The sequence below is a fragment of the Neovison vison genome, chromosome 2, assembly GCF_020171115.1.
Source record: "Neovison vison isolate M4711 chromosome 2, ASM_NN_V1, whole genome shotgun sequence".
In the NCBI taxonomy this organism is placed as follows: domain Eukaryota; kingdom Metazoa; phylum Chordata; class Mammalia; order Carnivora; family Mustelidae; genus Neogale; species Neogale vison.
The window spans coordinates 27576172-27595512 of NC_058092.1; the positions used below are offsets into that span (position 1 = coordinate 27576172).

Sequence of the window (19341 nt, forward strand, 5' to 3'; positions counted from 1 at the left end):
CAACCACTAATATACTTTGTCTCTATAGATTTTTAAAAAAAATTTTTTTTTAAAGATTTCATTTATTTATTTGTCAGAGGGAGAGCACAAGCAGACAGAGTGGCAGGCAGAGTCAGAGGGAGAAGCAGGCTCCCTGCGAGCAAGGAGCCTGATATGGGACTCGATCCCAGGACGCTGGGATCATGACCTGAGCCGAAGGCAGCCGCTTAACCAACTGAGCCACCCAGGAGTTCCATGTATTTTTTTCATTTTTGTAAAAGATTTTATTTTATTTATTTGTCAGACATCACAAGTAGGCAGAGAGGCAGGCAGAAAGAGAGGAGGAAGCAGGCTCCCTGCTGAGCAAAGAGACCAATTCGGGGCTCGATTCCCAGACCCTGGGATCATGACCTGAGCTGAAGGCAGAGGCTTTAACCCACTGAGCCACCCAGGCGCCCCTGTCTCTATAGATTTACCTTTTCTGGGCATTTCATATAAATTTAATCATATAATATGTGGCCATTTGTGTGAAAGACCTCTTTCACTTCACATGTTTTTAAGGTTCATCCATGTTGTAGCATGTATCAGTACTACCTTTTTATTACTGAATATTATTCTGTTGTATAGATATTTTGTTTATTGATTCATCAGTTGATGAACATGTGAGTCGTTTGCATTTGGGGCTGTAATGAATAATGCTGTGAACATTTGTGTATAAGGTCTTGTGTGGACACATGTTTTCATTTCTTTTGGGTGTATTGCTAAGACTGGAATGATTTGGTAACTCTGTTTAACCTTTTGAGAAACTGCCTGACTCTCTTCCCAATTGGCTGCATCATTTTACATTGCAACTAACAGTGTGTGATGATCCAAGCATCTCCACATCCTTACCACCATTTGTTACCTATCTTTTTTATCATAGCCTTCCTTGGAGTTTTAGGTAGCATCTCATTGTTATTTTGATTTGTATTTTCCTGATGGTTGATGCTGGGCTTGTTTTCATGTACTTATTGGCCATTTGTATATTTGGAGAAATGTCTGTTCAGGTCCTTTGCCCATTTTTAAGTTGGATAATTTGTCTTTTTGTTATTGAGTCTTGGAAATTCTTCATTAGATATATTTAAAAAGTCCCTTATCAGATATAATGATGTGCAGCAATGTTCTTCCTTTCTGCCTGTTGGCCTTTCACTTTCTTGATGGTGTCTTTTAAAACATTTTTTTTTTTTTATTAAGAAGTTAATTTTTTCTTTTGCCAGTTGTCCTTTTGGTATCATTCCTATAGAGGAGCATAATTCTGATTAAAATGCTATAAAGAACATAACCCAGAAAACACTGCTGGTGAAAACTGAACAGTGTAGTTTTGAGTATTTAGCTATCTTAGGGAAACTGTACCATGCAGTATATGTCAGTTAATAAGCAAGTTTTTTTTTTTTTTTAAGATTTTATTTATTTGACAGACGGAGATCACAAGCAGGCAGAGAGGCAGGCAGAGAGAGGAGGAAGCAGGCTCCCTGCTGAGCAGAGAGCCCGATCCCAGGACTCTGAGATCATGACCTGAGCCCAAGGCAGCGGCTTAACCCACTGAGCCACCCAGGTGCCCCTAATAAGCAAGTTTTCTTTTCCTTGTTAGTTAATGACTTGGAAGATAGGAAAGCTAACAGATGGTGATTATTTCAGACTTCAAAAATTCTCAACAAATTACTCAGTAATAATTAGTCTTCTAGCTAATATTTCTACAATATATTTGAAGTTGAAAGATACTTTTATAAATAAATATATTCCTAAACATCAGGGACTAATAGGTAGAGTTTATTCCTAACATCTATCCATTTGTATGGATTTAAATTATAGTAACAGCTGTGTAGTATTGTTAGGCATGTAGCATGATTTGCTTGTTTTTAGTCTGCTCCACTTTTTTCTTAAATTGAGTTAAATCAATTTAAACTAGCTGTCTGGATTTACCACATGATTGTACCAAGGTAGAGTACTCTTTGGTACTGGATTTGAAGAGTATATGGATCCTGACTGGAATTAAAGTTTAAATCCTGCAGTAACTTTTGAAACTTAAAAATCATTTTAGGATCCTCCCTATGTTTTCATTCATGTTTAACTTTTTGTGCCCCTTTTTTGTATCAGGTCTAGTGCTAGGTTCTGGAGATAACAAGGTAAATAAGATGTGATCCCTGTTAGAGATTTCATAATCTGTATGTAGTGACAAGTTCTGTGAGATACGCACTATGTGCTATGGTGAAGGAGCAGAATTCTTGCTTTTAGTTTGGAAGATGGGGTGTATATATATGTGTGTGTGTGTGTGTATATATATATATATATATATATATATATATATGGCATCTGAACTAAATAGTAGAACAAAAGAAAGAAAAATCTATATAGAGTGGACATAACAAAACCATGACATGTTTATGTAAAAGAAATAGGCCAGTATGAATAGAGTACCTTGAGTCTGAAAATTTAACCAGGGGTAAGTTATGAAGGGTGTTTTTTTGTTTTGTTTTGTTTTGTTTTTAGATCTGTTTATTTGAGAGCAAGAGACAGTAGGGGTGGGGAGGAGAAAGGGAGAGAGAGAGAATCTCAAGCAGAGTCTCTGCTGAGCATTGAGCTGGACACGGGGCTGGATCTCAACCTTGAGAGCATGACCTGAGCCCAAATGAAGAGTTGGACACTCAACCACCTTAGCCACCCAGGCACCCCGTGAAGGGTCTCAAATCCATGCTAAGAGTGGAGAGCCATTGGAGGCTTGGAACACACGAGGAGCGTCTATATTTTAAAGCATAACTAATGGCAGGGTGGCAAATTAATTAGAAAACAGAAAGACCAGGGGCACCGGGTGCCTAAGTTGGTTAAGCCTCTGCCTTCGGCTCAGGTCATGATTTCAGGTTCCTGGGATCCAACCCCGCATCTGGCTCCCTGCTTAGAGGGGAGTGTGCTTCTCCCTCTGCCCCTCTCTCTGCTCGTGCTCGCTCACTCTCTCTCTCTCTCAAATGATTAAGTAAAATCTTTTAAATTAAAAAAAAAAGAAAAGAGGGGGCGCGTGGGTGGCCCAGTTGGTTAAGCATCTGCCTTTGGCTCAGGTCATGATCCCAGGGTCCTGGGATAGAGCCCCACATCCGGTTCCCTGCTCAGCGGAGAACCTGCTTCTCCCTCTCCCTCTGCCTGCAGCTCTGCCCACTTCTGCGTGCGCTCTCTCTGTCTCTCTCTCTCTCTCTGTCAAATAAATAAATAAATAAATAAAATCTTAAAAATAAAAGCGGGGGGAGGAGAGAAAGGAAAGAGGAAAGACCAGAGTTCTGGAGAACAATGGGAATACTGTTTGCAGTAGTCTAGATCAGTGGTCTTCAAATCTTTGATTACTCATCCCCATCAGTTAAAATGTGTTGGACCATGGACTGAACAATAAATAGATAAATAAATGTATATGTACACATTTAAAGTTTTTAAATGTATAGAAATGCACCACTATTCTAACATAACTATAGAAAAATTAAAGGCAGAAAACAATATTTTGAAATAAACTATATAATAATATATTTAATAATTTGAAATTTTCAGATTCATGTACCAAAAATCAGATTTAATATATGCCACACACTTGAACTGAAGTAAGTTATAACATGCTGAAAATGAATGAGGGAGAGTTCCATTGTTGCTTCTTTTTTTCTGATTGAAATATACTTGACATACAATGTTATATTAGTTTTAACTATACAATATAGCTATTTGGCAACTCTGTAAGTTATCCTGTGCTTATCAAGATAAGTGCATTTAACATCTACCACCATACAATGTTGTTACAGTACACTGTTAACTCTTATATGTTGCAGAAGTCCTGTTAGTCTCTTAGGGTTCCTGTATATCATCTGTTACATCTGATCATCTAACATGGGCTAAGTGAAGACCTCAGTGTCCATCCATATCCATGAATGTTAGTAAATCTTAATTTTTTTTTAAAGAATTTATTTATTTGATAGAGAAAGATCACAAGCAGGCAGAGAGGCAGGCAGAGAGAGAGAGAGGAGGAAGCAGGCTCTCTGCCGAGCAGAGAGCCCGATGTGGGACTCGATGCCAGGACCCTGAGATCATGACCTGAGCTGAAGGCAGTGGCTTAACCCACTGAGCCACCCAGGCGCCCATAAATCTTAATTTCTAATCGTTAGATGAAAATTAAATATAAATACTTCTAACTTCTTTCCCCTCATACTCTAGCATACCCCATTGCATCTCTGATACATACTTTTCTAGATTAGAGGTAGTGTTTTCTAAGACTTAACTACCAGCATTGGCAGTGGGAAGGAAGAGCTTAGATGTAACATTAAGAAGAAGAATGAATAATTTAGGTGTGGAGGGAAAGGGAAGAGAGAAGAATGACTTCATCATTCCTAGTTTGTGCAGTAGTGGTAGCTTTAACAGAAATACAGATGGTGAATGGATCAGGTTTTTTATTTTCTGTATTGGATATTTGGAGGTTGAATTATATAAGAAACATCAAAACAGAGAGGTTCAGTAGATTATTGGAAATAAGTGCCTAGAGCTCAGGAAATAAGTCAAGATAAAGATTTGAGATATATCAACATATAGGTGATAGTTAAAGTTAGGGAAAATGAATAGAGTCAAGATAAGAAGATTAAGAATGGATCTCTGGGGATACTATTATTTTAGGTTTGTCAGTGAAGACACTTAGATCAGGAAAAGTAGGAGAACCAGGACAAAGTATAAGCTGTTTCAGAGAAGGTAAAGAAAGGATTGTGAATTTCAAGGATTGATCACAATGGCAAATGCTCAAAGAAGCCAAGGTGTAAAAGCTGAAAAAAGACCATGTCTATTAAGAAGTCAGTGGTGGCTAAAGAAGTGTTCTAGAATCGAGTTGTTATTGTAAGCCAGATTGAGATAAAAAGTGATTTCTCAATCTGAAGTAATCTGTCAGTTATCTGGGAATACTAGTAATGTTTACTATACTGGATTAGCAAGTGTAGTTATATAAAATTATGAAAGAATTCATACCCATGTGAAATGATTTTGAAGATCGTTTTTAGTAAAATGCTCTGGTGTACTACAGCTTTTATATTATAAAATACTAAAAACTTGATCTAAAGTATTACTCCTTTCTTCCTTACTCTGTATCTTTTAAGCTTTATGTTGATGCAGAAGTATTCATTGGCTACCTTCTCTGTTACTTATTGAAGAGTTATGAAGATAAATTCAGAGTTAGAAGGATGTAAGGAGAGACCACCAGCTATTTTAGTTGTGTTTTATAAGCAAGCCTCTGGGTGATTTTACCATCTTATTGTACCTTAGCAGTCTTCCTTTCTGTCTATACTATAGTGACAGATTAATTTATTGGAGCTGTGAATACTAAACTGATGTGAATAGTCACTTTCAGGAGAAAATACGATTTCGTACCTTCTTGTATTGACTAAAATAATATTTCCCGTTCTGCCTTTTGGGAGCAGAGAATAAGAGATAACTAGAAATGAGATAAAGGTGGGTCTCTATGAGCACATAGAATGATTAATAATTTCTTCTCCTTTTTACAATAAAATTTCCCTCTCCTACCATTTTTCTGCTGTATGAGTCAGGTGGTAAAGTGGAACTTACTGAAACCAATATTAAATTTTACTTTACAGTCTGTGCACCAGAGCATGATGGAGTCAAAAGACTTGGTACCAGAATGTAGGAAGTGGTGGTTGAGGTAAGAGTGGGAAAGGTAGGCTGTAGCCCTTTGTAAAACCTAATGTACTCAGGTAGGTTCCATTTTTGAAGTAATCCCCAGATATTCTCAAGGCTTTTTAAATTCTATCCCAAGGCTCTACAAAAATGCATCAAATCGTACTTTGCAAGAACTCTTTCCTTTTCAGACTAAGGTCATTAGTTAAAGGAAACCACTAAAGATTGGTTAGAAGTTCTTATCCCCGTTTACTCAGATTTTCTTTTCCAAATTGCTTTCCTAAATACTGCTTTAGAAGTTAAAATATTTTGCATATTTTGGTAATTGTAATTTTACTACAATATACACTTAAAAGTTGTACTAAAATTTCTACATTTGAACAGAAGATCAAAGGATTTTCCCCACGGTTACAGTAATAAACAACTGCACCTTAGACATAGTTCCACAACTGTGACGTAAGAAAATTCAGTTCACAGTTTATATTAATTGCCAGACTTTATTCTCTGTATTAATTTACTTTGATACTAATACGTTGTGATGTATCTGTTTGTTGTTTGGAAGACTTCAGTATTTCAATATCATCTTGAAGTATATTTGTGAGATAATCATGCTTAAATTTTTACATAGAAATAGTATCATTGCTTTTTCACCCAAAAGTTCTTTCACTAATACTCCATATGATCTCTGTAACAGCCCAGAGACTATTATCCCATTTTTTTTTAAGATTTTATTTATTTATTTGACACAGAGAGAGAGATCACAAGTAGGCAGAGAGGCAGGCAGAGTCGGGGGCGGCGGTGGGGGGAAAGCAGGCTCCCTGCTGAGCAGAGAGCCCAATGCAGAACTTGATCCCAGGACCCTGAGATCGTGACCTGAGCCAAAGGCAGAGGCTTAACCCACTGAGCCACCCAGGTGCCCCTATTATCCCATTTTTATTGATGAAGGAACTAAAGTCAGAGAGGCAAGGTAACTTTCATAACAACGTAGTGGCAGAGTGGGACTAAAGAGTCATGTCTACTTATTTATCTTCCGGTGCTTATGTTAGCACATGTAAAGGTTTCTCAAATTGACAGTTTACCAATTCAGACCCTCTTCATAATACAGTGAGCACCTTTGCTGCTATCCCTCAATAGATGATTAGATGAATTACTATTTTAGAGTTTTTCTTTAGTTCCACATCCCTGCCTGATGAACATCCTAATACATTACTCTTTGTCACAGTATCTTTTGAGATAAGAAGAAAAATTTGCAGTTCCTTGATTTGTCCTTTTGTTAACTTGCATACTAAAGTTTCATTAAAACTCTAAATATAGGGATGCACGGGTGGCTCAGTTGTTAAACACCTGCCTTCAGCTCAGGTCATGATCACCGGAGTCCTGGGATCGAGCCCTGCATTGGGCTTCCTGCTCAGTGGGAAGCCTGCTGCTCCCTCCCCGACTCCCCCTGCTTGTATTGCTGTCCCTGTCTCTTTCTCTGTCAAATAAGAAAAAACAAAGAACAAAAAAAAACTTCTAAATGTATCAGTTACAAAATATTAGTGAGAGATTAAAGAGATAGAATAAATCATGGTCCTTAGAAAAGCTTATTCCCTTTGAAACAGAGATTTTAGCAGTTATGAATTTAAAAGTAGTTTAATGTTAGAGCTGCCCAGTATATATAGAATTCTAACACCATTCTGTTAAGGCTCTGAGAGCTTGAGCTCAGTGTTTAGTGTAATTATTTGTAAAAAAGTTTTTATATCTGATGGCATGGTAAAATCTGCACTGTTTCATTATTTGGTACTCTCCTAATTAAATTTTACTGTTAGAGGGGATTGCAGAGATTATTCATTTTAGTCTTTTGGTTGGCATCTTCCAGGACATAAATGCTCCTTGAGCTACTCTAGCAAGGATGAACTTAGATACTTTATATGAGTGTAATCCACTTGTGAATAATTCTGGTGTGTAAGAAATGTGGGAAATTTTTGTTCCAAAGTCTAGCTCCTTAAATCTTTCCAATTATTTGTGAGTTTTATCCTAATTCTCTCCTTTCATACAGGGTAGATTTTCTGCTTAATGTATCACATGACAGTCCATCAAAATAGCCAGAGCCTTCTGTAATTTCCTTTGAGTCTTTCCTGTTCCAGTCCTGAAGTCCTTATTAGTTTGATTTATTTTTACCCATATTACATGAACTTCTGTCAGGATTACCTTCTGGTTATGTTTCATTTTTTTAGGGTCTTAAATTTTTCCAAATCAAACAGAGTACTTCAGAATGTGAAATGACTATATAATATGTGATGGGATGGTTACATGCTTTGTACTGGGCACTTAAATATATGCACCTAAATTTTTTAATTTTGAGGAAGCTACATCCCACTATTAGCTCATTCTGGATTTATGAGTCATCTAAAGCCCCTTTCCACAAAAGCAGTGAGTAAGTTCACATCCTCTAATCTGTTCTTTTTGCAGTTTTCTAAACAAATGTTTAGATTTTACAATTGCCCTTATTATATTTCATCTTCATTGAGTTCATTGTTGTAGTGTTTTAATAACTTTTTTTTTTTTAAAGATTTTTATTTATTTATTTGAGAGAGAGAGACAGTGAGAGAGAGCATGAGCGAGGAGAAGGTCAGAGAGCGAAGCAGACTCCCCATGGAGCTGGGAGCCTGATGTGGGACTCGATCCTGGGACTCCAGGATCACGCTCTGAGCCGGAGGCAGTCGTCCAACCAACTGCGCCACCCAGGCGTCCCTGTTTTAATAACTTTTAACACTCTCATTTGTTTTTAGCATTCTAGCAGTGTCTCCTAAGGATAAATAATTTGAGGGTTTCTTAACTAACAGGTATTTTTTTTTCTTATTTACTATATGTAGGGCACTAGATGTATTTCTTTTGTTTATGGTATTGATAGTTTGGGGGACCACTTTAGAAGGCTATTCTGATTAAAAGTTTCCATGAATGCCCTAGTTAACTTAGAAAAAGAAAAGGAACTTGCCCTGCCCCATGTTACAGTATAATAAAATACAAATAAAAATTACACTTTAGTAATTGTGAAAACATAGGACACTTATTTAAGAACAAATAGACTACTGGGACAATATAGAGAACTCAAGAGCCAGATTCATTTATATGTTGAGAACTTATAAGATAAAAATAGCTATTTATTTTAATGTGGGGCTCAAACTCATGACTGTAACATGAGCTGAGATCATAAGTTGGACACTTAACCAACAGAGCCACCCAGGCACCTCAAAAAATGGCATTTTAAATTGATTGGTTATGTATAGACTATTTAGTAGATGGTGTGGGACCACTGGCTTACTGTATAGAGAAAAATAAAATAGAGTCCCTTATATAACACTGTTTATAAAGAAAGACCTCAGATGAGGCACCTGGGTGGCTCAGACTGTTAAGTCTCTGCCTTCAGCTCAGGTCATGGTCCTGGGGTCCTGGGGTTTTGGGATCGAGTCTTGAGTCGGGTTCCCGGCTTGGCAGGGGGCCTGCTTCTCCCCCTCCCTCTGTTGCTCCCCCTGCTTGTGCTCCCTTTCTTTCTCTCTTTCTCTCTCTGTGTCAAATAAATAAATAGATAGATAAATAGATAAATACATACATACATCAGATGGATTAGTGGCCAAAATAATATAGATCAAACTATATATACGTGTGTGTGTAAGCTACGTATATAGGTAACCTATATATATAGATAACTATAGATAGATATAAAACTATATATAGATAACTATATATAGAAACTGTATATAGGTAACTATATATATAGAAAAACTATAGTTAATAAAACAATTTGTAATTTAGTATTAAGAAAGTAATTCTCTTTTTTAAGATTTTATTTATTTATTTGAGAGAAAGCGAGAGGCAGAATGAGGGGAGAGGGAGGGGCCGAGGTAGAGGGACAAGCAGACTCCCCACTGAGCAGGGATCCTGGCACAAGGCTCAAAAGCATGAAACCATAAGGTGAAAAATGATTCATTTGATGATTCTCTATTAAGGATTTCATCTCAATAAATATATAGATATTGTTAATAGGCAGAAAACATTTGGAAGATATTTGCAATAACTAAACCTATTAATGAATTAATATTGGACTATCAGGCTATCAAAGAAACTCCTTCAATTCAACAAGAAGACTGGGGTCCCAATAGAAAAATGAGCAAAAGAAACAAACAAGGAATTAACAAAAGAACAGTATATGAAGGAATGCTCGAATTCATTAGTAATAGGAGACATCCCAATTAAAATAACATTTTAGTTTTATGTGCTAGGCTAGCAAAAAATAGAAAGCAGAGCTACATAATAACAAATCTTGTCTGGGATATGGGGAAATAGGATCTCCAGGAATGTAGATAGTATATCCACTCTGGAGAACAGTTTGGCAGTTCTTCATAATTTAGTTGATAAAATTCATTTGGGCCTGATGGTTTTGTTCCTGGGTATATAGCCAGAGATTAATTCTCACACAAGTCCATAAAGGGATATAGTAAGAGATACTGCAATGCGCCTTTGTTTTTGGTGGCTTGCAGTTGAAGTCTGGATTGTTGGGTGAATGGATAGACAATATATGGACTACTTTGCAGTAGTGAGAAACAATGAACTAAGTGTCCCACAGCAGTATGAATACATTTTTAAAACCAAGTGCCAGAGGATAAAGGTGGGAATATAAGCAAACAGAAGGATGTTCATCAAACACTTAGAAGAGATAACTTACTGGAAAGAAGAAGGGAATTTAGGAAATGGAGGTGGAAGGAAAGAAGAGAGGTCTCCTACAGATGAATGATGAAAATAAGCCATGAATTGAGGAGTATGGTTAACTTAACCTTTTTTATCTGGGACATAAAAGTGGGGTTCGGGCACTCATTTGGCAGTGATATATAGGTTGGGTTGGAGAAGAAAAAATTAAAGGCATAAAAAACAAGAGACTTAAAATTTAATCTAGGTACTGGAACATGAGGTTATAATTTAGGATCGTGGTAATTGGGAATGAAAAGTAAAGGACTGATGTGAGAAATACTGCAGAGAGGTGAGGTCAGCAACTAATTGGATGAAGAGATGAGCCAGGTTTTGAATCTGGTTAAATGGGGAAAGGGAGGTCCCAATAAAGAGGAGCAGTGAATAGGATAACTAGATAACATGGGGGAGATAGGTTGAATTCCGCTTTAGATTCCATTGGAGGTTCTAGCAGTTGAGGTAGATTGTCCACTGTTAGAACATTCATGAAGAATAATATACTGTGGGGACGCCTGGGTGGCTCAGTGGGTTAAGCCTCTGCCTTTGGCTCAGGTCTTGATCTTGGGGTTCTGGGATCAACCCCTGCGTCCAGCTCTCTTCTCAGTGGGGAGCCTGTTTTCCCCTATCTGTCCGCCTGCCTTTCTGCCTACTTGTGATCTCTCTCTCTGTCAAATAAATAAATAAAATCTTTAAGAAAAAAGAATATGCTGTACTAGATATTGAAACAGAACATTTTTTTTTCCCTAAGTTGTTTTAGCACAGCTATTTTAACTCCTCCAACCATTTTGATTCTTAGAGTGGTTTGATTGGGCTGCCAGGATTTGGTAAGCTTAAAGTTATACTAATTTATTGTTGAGGAAAAATGACAAAATAGCCAAAACATTCTGACAAATGAGATCTGTAAAGTTTTACCTAAGAAACTGGACTTGATAATGCCTGCAGAAGAAAATGGTAAATGGCAGAAAATTCTGAAATTTTTTTGGACGTGAAAATGGATCAGTGAGGGGCGCCTGGGTGGCTCAGTGGGTTAAAGCCTCTGCCTTCGACTCAGGTCATGCTCCCAGGGTCCTGGGATCAAGCCTCGCATCGGGCTCTCCGCTCTACAGGGATCCTGCTTCCTCCTCCCTCTCTGCCTGCTTCTCTGCCTGCTTGTGATCTCCGTCTGTCAAATAAATAAATAAAATCTTTTAAAAAAAATGGATCAGTGAGTTGAATCTTTTTTGTAAAATTTACTCTAGAAGAGGCTTGATCTTGATTTAAATAGTTTCAGCAAGATGAAATTGAAGAAGAGGAAAATAGAAATTTTGAGCATGTAGGAAATTGCTCTTGGTATCAAGTCAGCTCAATTATTTTGTATCAGAGAATGCCTTTTTCTCTCCTTTCTCCTACCTACCCATAGGCTAGAATTAAATCTTTTTCCCCATTCTTTTAAATGTATTGTAAATTATACCAGTAATATATAAGTATACTCTCATCATAACATATTTAGATTATGTAGACAAAATAAAAAATCGTTTTTCACTTCCCCTACCAGAGATAACCATTGTATCTTTTTGGTACATATTCTTCTAGGTAACTTTCCACTGCTTTTACAAGAAATATATGTACAAAAATGTTGATTTGTGGATATTTTATATCATTTTCGTTATAGTCTAATTTTTTAATGTAAAAGTCTTGAGTATCTTTCCACGTAAGTATATATAGTATAAAAATGTTTGTTGTGGGCGCCTGAGTGGCTCAGTGGGTCAGGTCATGATCTCAGGGTCCTGGGATTGAGCCCCGCATCGGGCTCTCTTGCTCAGCGGGGAGCCTGCTTCTCCCCTCTCTCTGCCTGCCTCTCTGCCTATGTGATCTCTGTCAAATAAATAAATAAAATCTTTTAAAAAAAATAAAAAAATAAAAATGTTTGTTGGATGAAAATAGTTTCTGAATATTCTTACTGGCTACATAATGTGAGGGTGGGGAGAGAGGTTGAAAAGGATTGAGGGGGATACAAGGGTGTTTATTGTTCTCAAGAATCTCACAGTCTAATTTATGCAAAAAAGACATACAGATGACCAACAGACACATGAAAAAGTGCTCCATGTCACTCAGCATCAGGGAAATACAAATTGAAACCACAATGAGGTACCACCTCATACCAGTCAGAATGGCTAAAATTAACAAGTCAGGAAACGATAGATGCTGGCGAGGATGCGGAGAAAGGGGAGCCCTCCTACACTCTTGATGGGAATGCCTGGGGCAGCCACTCTGGGAAACAGCATGGAGGTTCCTCAAAAAGTTGAAAATAGAGCCACCCTATGACCCAGCAATCATACTACTGGGCATTTACCCTAACGATACAAATGTAGTGATCCGAAGGGGCACGTGCACCCAAATGCTTATGGCAGCAATGTCCACAATAGCCCAACTATGGAAAGAGCCTAGATGTCCACAGATGAATGGATAAAGAAGATGTGGTGTATATATATATACAGTGGAATACCATGCAGCCATCTAAAGAAATGAAATCTTGCCATTTGCAACGACATGGATGGAGCTAGAGGGTATTATACTGAATGAAATAAATCAGAGAAAAACAATTATATGATCTCCCTGATATGAGGAATTTGAGAGGCAGAGTGGGGGATTTGAGGGGTAGGGAAGGAAAAAAATGAAACAGGATGGGATCAGGAGGGGGACAAATCATAAGAGACTCTTAATCTCTCAAAACAAACTGAGGGTTCCTGGGGGATGGGGGTAGGGATAGGGTGGTTGGGTTATGGACATTGGGGAGGATATGTGCTATGGTGAGTGCTATGAAGTGTGTAACCCTGATGATTCACAGACCTTGTACCCCTGGGGCAAATAATACATTATATGTTAATAAAAATAATTAATTAAAAAAAGAATCTCACAGTCTAGTAGAAGTGAAGTATATAATAAGTATAATACAGTGGAGTAAATGTTCTAATAGATACATGTACTAGGTGGTATTTGGACCTAGCATGAAGAGCATCACTGTTTGATAGAGAAGTGCATGTGTCAGGTAGTGCTCAGAGATGGTAAAAGGAATTGAGGATCATTTTCTGAGGATAATATTTTGCAGGTTTACTGAGGTCTAGAATGATAAGTAATTCACTGGATTCGTTCTTTTCTGTCGTTTGTGAAATTCTTATCCCTTGCCAGAAATCAGTCTTTCTGGTATCCTACGGTATGGTCGTGAAAGCAATATCTTTATCAGTATGATTGTCTTTTAGAATTTTGACATCTTTAAATAGTGCAAGAATTACTTTATTTTGTATTTTGTATTTCATCATGGAGAGGATTATGTGAATATATTTTTTCCCCTTTTTTAGGGAGGTGGTTGACTCAATGGTTCAGCATTTTAAAGTGACTATATTTGGGGACCGTAGACCAGTTTATGATGGAAAAAGAAGCCTTTACACAGCCAATCCACTTCCTGTGGCAACTACTGGGGTAAGGTGTATTCCTTTATTGAAGAGCTATTCTTTGCAGTATCTCCCTTTATTTTTTATTTTTATTTATTTTATTTTTTTTGAGAGAGAGATTGGGTTGGGAGGAGGGGGCATAGGGACAGGGAGGCAATCACAAGCAGGCTTCACATCTGTCATGGAGCCCGACACGGGCTCAGTCCTACGACCCTGAGATCATGACTCAAGCTTAAACCAGGAGTCGGACCTCAATCAACTGAGCCACCCAGGCACCTAGCAATATCTCCCTTTAAATGCATTTATTACCGGGGCGCCCGGGTGGCTCAGTGGTTTAAAGCCTCTGCCTTCTGCTCAGGTCATGATCCCAGAGTCCTGGGATCGAGCCCCGCATCGGGGTCTCTGCTTAGCAGGGAGCCTGCTTCCTCCTCTCTCTCTGCCTGCCTCTTTGCCTGCTTGTGATCTCTGTCGAAAAATAAATAAAAAATCTTAAAAATTTTTTTTTAAATGCATTTATTACCATTTTATTATAGTCCATATATATATGAGCATATTATTTCTCTTTTTTAACTTTTTATTTTGAAATAATTTTATTCATATTTTTCTAGGTTTTGTTTTGTTTTGTTTTTAACTATACTTTTTTTTTTTTTTAAGATATTATTTATTTATTTGACAGACAGAGATCACAAGTAGGCAAGAGAGGCAGGCAGGGAGAGAGAGAGGAGGAAGCACGCTCTCCACGGAGCAGAGAGCCCGACGTGGGGCTCGATCCCAGGACCCTGGGATCATGACCTAAGCCCAAAGCAGAGGCTTTAACCCACTGAGCCACCCAGGCGCCCCTCTAGGTTTTTCTTTTTTAAGATTTTATTTATTTATTTGAGAGAGAGAGAGCAGGGGGTGAGGCAAAGGGAGAGGAAGAGGGATTAGCAGACTTCCTGCTCAGCAGGGACCCTTATGTAAGCCTCCATCCCAGGACTCTGGGGTCATGACTTGTGCCGGAGGCAGACTCTTAACTGACTTAGCCACCCAGAAGCCTCTTGAAATCATTTTAAACATACTGAAAAGTTGTAAGAATTAAAGAACTCATGTAGACCTTTTACCCAGATTGGCCAGTGTTCCTTAACTTTTACCACATTTGTCTTATCATTCTTTCTTTCGTTACCTTTGTAGATGTTTATATAGGATGAAATACACATCCATGCTTATCTTTTCCTGAACCATTCAAGAGAAGGTTATATGTGTCATGCCCTTTAATATGTTTTTCTTAAGAACAAGGATAAAAATCAAAGTACGGTTATCCACTCCACTAAATTCTTCATTGGTATACTTTTATCTAATCAGCAACCCATATTCCAGTTTTGTCATTTGTTCCACTGATGACTTTTAGCATTTCTTCCCCTCTAATAAAAAATTCAGTACAGGTTCATGATTGTATTTAGATACCATATTCTGTTTGTTTGTTTGTTTTAAAGATTATTTATTTGAAAGAAAGCAAGTGCATGAACAGAGATGGGGCAGAGGGAGAGGGAGAGATTCTCAAGCAGATCCCCATTTGAGAACAGAGCCCAACGCGCTTAGTTCACAAATCTGAGATCATGACCTGAGCCGAAATCAACAGTCAGATGCTTAATCTGCTGAGCCACCCAGTTGCCCCAAGATACCACATCTTTTTAGTCTTCTTTATTCTGGAACAGCTTCCCAGCCTTCTTCCTTTCATGACATTAACATGGTAGAAGATTACAGGCAAATTGTTTGTAGAATGTCCCTCAATATGGGTTTGTCTGATTTTCTCTTAATTAGACTCTGATTAAACATTTTTGGCAGAAATAATTATACAGTGTTCTTTCTTTATCAGTGGATCTTATCAGGAGACATTAATATGTATTGTTCTATTAATGGTGATACTAAGTTTGATCACTTGGTTAAGCTGGTGTCTGCCAGGTTTCTCCTGTCAAGTTTTTTTTTTTCTCCTGTGGGGAGATACTATTTTTAACTGTGGTAAAATTTATCATGTGAGCCATTTTTAATGTACATTTTAGGGGCATGAATGTACATTTAATGTACATTTGTAATCACAACCAGTCTTTATCTCTGTAACTCTATTTATCTTATAAAACTGAAACTGTACCCATGAAATACTTAAGTCCCCATTCTCCCCTCCCCTCAGTGCCTGGCAGCCACTATTCTATCTTTTGTCTGTATGGCTTTGACTACTCTTAGTGCTTCATCTAAGTGGAATCATAGGGTATTTGTGTTTTTGTGACTTACGTCACTTAGCTTTATGTCTTCAGAATTCGTCCATGTTGTTGCATGTGTCAGTATTTCCTTCCTTTTTAAGGCTGAATAATACTCCATTATGTGTATATACCACATTTTGTTTGTCCACATATCCATTGATGAACACCTTTTGGGTATTACAAAAATGCTGCTGGGAATGTATACAAATACCTGTTTCAATTCTTGCTTTCAGTTCCTTTGTGTATAAGCGGTAATTTCTATTTTTAACATTTTGAGAAATCACCATACTGTTTTCCATAGTGGCTGCCCCATTGTTCTTTCACACCAGCAATGCACAAGCATTCCAAATTCTTCACACCCTTGCCAACACTTGCTGTTTTCTGAGTTGTTGTTGTTGTTGTTTATTATAACCATCCTAATGGGATGAGATTATATCTCACTGTGGTTTTGATTTGCATTTCCCTAATGATTAGTGAATTCAGCATCTTTTCATGAGCTCATTTGCATATCTTCATCCTTTGCCCATTTTAAAAATTGGGATTAATTTTTGCTGTTAAGTTTTAGGGTTTCTTCATACTTTCTTAACATATAGGATTTGCAAGTATTTTCTCACATTTTTTAGGTTGCCTTTTCACTTTGTTGATTCTGTCTTCTGATGCACAGAAGTGTTTTTGGTTTTGTTTCTCGTTTTTTGAGTAGACTCCACACCCAGGGTGTGGCCCAACATGGGGCTTGAACTCAAGACCCTCGCTGACTGAGATCACGACCTGTGCTGAGGTTACTTAAGAACCGGATGCTTAACCTACTGAGCCACCTAGGAGCCCCTAAGAAGTTTTTAATTTTTATATGGGAAATACGTTTTTTAAAAGATTTTTTAAAATTTGTTTATTTTAGAGAGAGAATATGAGCCGGGGTGGGGATGGGGACAGAGGGAGAGAGAAAACCTCAGGCAGACTCCCTGCTGACCGGGGCATCTATGCAGGCTTCATCTCATAACCTTGAGATCATGACCTGAGCCGAGATGGGAGAGTTGGTCACTTAACCGAATGAGTCACCCAGTCACCCAGATATGGAGATACTTTAAGGCTCCTGTTTCTCATTAGATTTTTAAGTAATTGATGATTCTTACTTGGAAGAATTATTAGTAATTAGTAACGCTGATTTTCTAGTTCTGTCATTCCTTCTACATTTATTAGTTGATATTGACTATAACGGAGAGCATTTTATTTTCCCTAATTTATTTGTCTTTATTTATTTCACTGCCCCATTTGGCCATTGGGAGCCCCTTTAAGATGATTCCTGTTTCCTTTTTGATCACACACTTTCTTTTGCGTACTTCCTTACTTTCTGACACAAGATGATCCAGGCTTTTCTTATGTTTTCCCTGCTGTGGCCATGCAGCTGGCCCTTTCTCAGAGAAACAATGGTTTCTTTAAGTTGGGGGATGCAACTTACAATCCAAAATCTGGGTATGTATTCATGCTGCTAGGTTATAGGTGTTTCTAAAATGGATGAAGGTAGGAAATAAAAATATATAAGTGAAAGAAATAATATATAATGCTATATGTCATATAGTGAACCTGCCATAAGTATTCTACACAAGTACTACTTATTGTATAATATTATATATAATATATAAATATAACAAATATATTAATAAATATATATATGAAGTCATGAGTTGAAACTGATTCTCTAAATTTCAGTTTATCCCCCCAGAATTCCTCCTTTACTCCCCACATTGCATATTTGTATCTTCCTTCTTTTTTGAACCATAGAACATCACTGCCTTTACACATCTGTTCATTCCTACCATACAATTATAAAATTGTTTCAGAATTGCTACACCATACCACCCACCTCTCCTCTACATCCCCAGTTGAGAATATATTCAGTATACTGCATTCAAGAGTTCCTTGCATTAATATTTTCTTTGTCTCCTCCTTTCAGTATGGTTAGGTTATTCATTTGAAACATTCGGTTCTATTTAATTTTCATTATATTTTAATTTTTTCACTTTATCCTTCTTGATTTTATTTTTAATTTTTTTAACTGATAAAACTTTATTTTAAAAAAATTTATTTAACATGGTTCCAGAAATCAAAACTATGCTGAAAAATGTACTCAGAATTGTTATTCTCCTTTATTTCTTCCCATCCTTTGAAGTAACCAGTTTCTTTGTTTCCGGTTCATGCTTCTTGTGTTTCTTTTTGCAGAAATGAGATACATGTATATTTCCCATTTTCTTCTCTTTTTTTAAAGATTTTATTTATTTATTTGACAGAGAGAGATCACAAGCAGGCAGAGAGGCAGGCAGAGAGAGAGGAGGAAACAGGCTCCCTGCTGAGCAGAGAGCCCGATGCAGGCCTCATCCCAGGACCCTGAGATGCAGGCCTCGATCCCAGGACCCTGAGATCATGACCTGAGCCGAAGGCAGCGGCTTAACCCACTGAGCCACCCAGGCACCCTCCCATTTTCTTCTTTTTCACCAAAAGATGGCATACTATTTGTAATCTTGTGTACTTTGCTTTTTTTTTCTTTTTTGCATAACAGTACAACTTAGAGATTATTGATTTAGCATTGAGGTTGGCTTTTTATTTTTGCTCTGTTTTTTCTTAAATATCTTTTTAACTTAAAAGTAATTGTTCTTATCTTTTTCAACTTATCAATTGATTGTTTCCCCATCAACAGGTAGATTTAGATGTTACTTTACCTGGGGAAGGTGGAAAAGATCGACCTTTCAAGGTGTCAATTAAATTTGTCTCTCGGGTGAGTTGGCACCTACTACATGAAGTACTGACAGGACGGACCTTGCCTGAGCCACTGGAATTAGACAAGCCAATCAGCACTAATCCTGTCCATGCCGTTGATGTGGTGCTACGACATCTGCCCTCCATGAAGTGGGTGCTTCTGGCTTTTTCTTCTTTTTAGATTTTCAGTGTGAAGGCTTTCTTCCCAAGAGCGGGTTGTGCAGCCCTTCTTTGATTAACCTTCACGTGTTAGATCTTTTGATTACTTCATTTAAAGAATAGCATGCATACAAGTTCATTGACAACAGAAATATGTTACAGAAAAAATTCTGATTTTTGAAAGTGAATGCACATCATTAACATAGCTATTCTAGTGTATACCTTTTAGAAAAATGTCTAACCTTTATCTTAGAAGCTATAAATCTTGAATAACTGACATGTTTAGTTAAGTCCCCTTATTCTAAAGGTAATTTCATTATTTATACAATAATACCAATTTGTGTTGAAATTGCTACACTCTTAATCACACTGTCACC

At 37.5% G+C, this 19341-nt stretch overlaps 1 protein-coding gene across 3 annotated transcripts in view; it reads left to right on the forward strand.

The window, feature by feature from the left end:
• The window catches only part of AGO3 (argonaute RISC catalytic component 3), a 129578-nt gene that overhangs the window by 32818 nt on the left and 77419 nt on the right, over positions 1-19341 (forward strand). Inside the window, exons 2-4 of one of the 3 annotated variants that reach the window (XM_044237793.1) lie at positions 5622-5686; positions 13725-13845; positions 18747-18955. In XM_044237793.1, the coding sequence (XP_044093728.1) occupies positions 5637-5686; positions 13725-13845; positions 18747-18955 (380 nt within the window). In that variant the 5' untranslated portion in view covers positions 5622-5636. Of the gene's footprint in view, positions 1-5621; positions 5687-13724; positions 13846-18746; positions 18956-19341 lie in introns of those variants that run through there. The other 2 variants (XM_044237792.1, XM_044237796.1) reach the window with 2 other exon arrangements.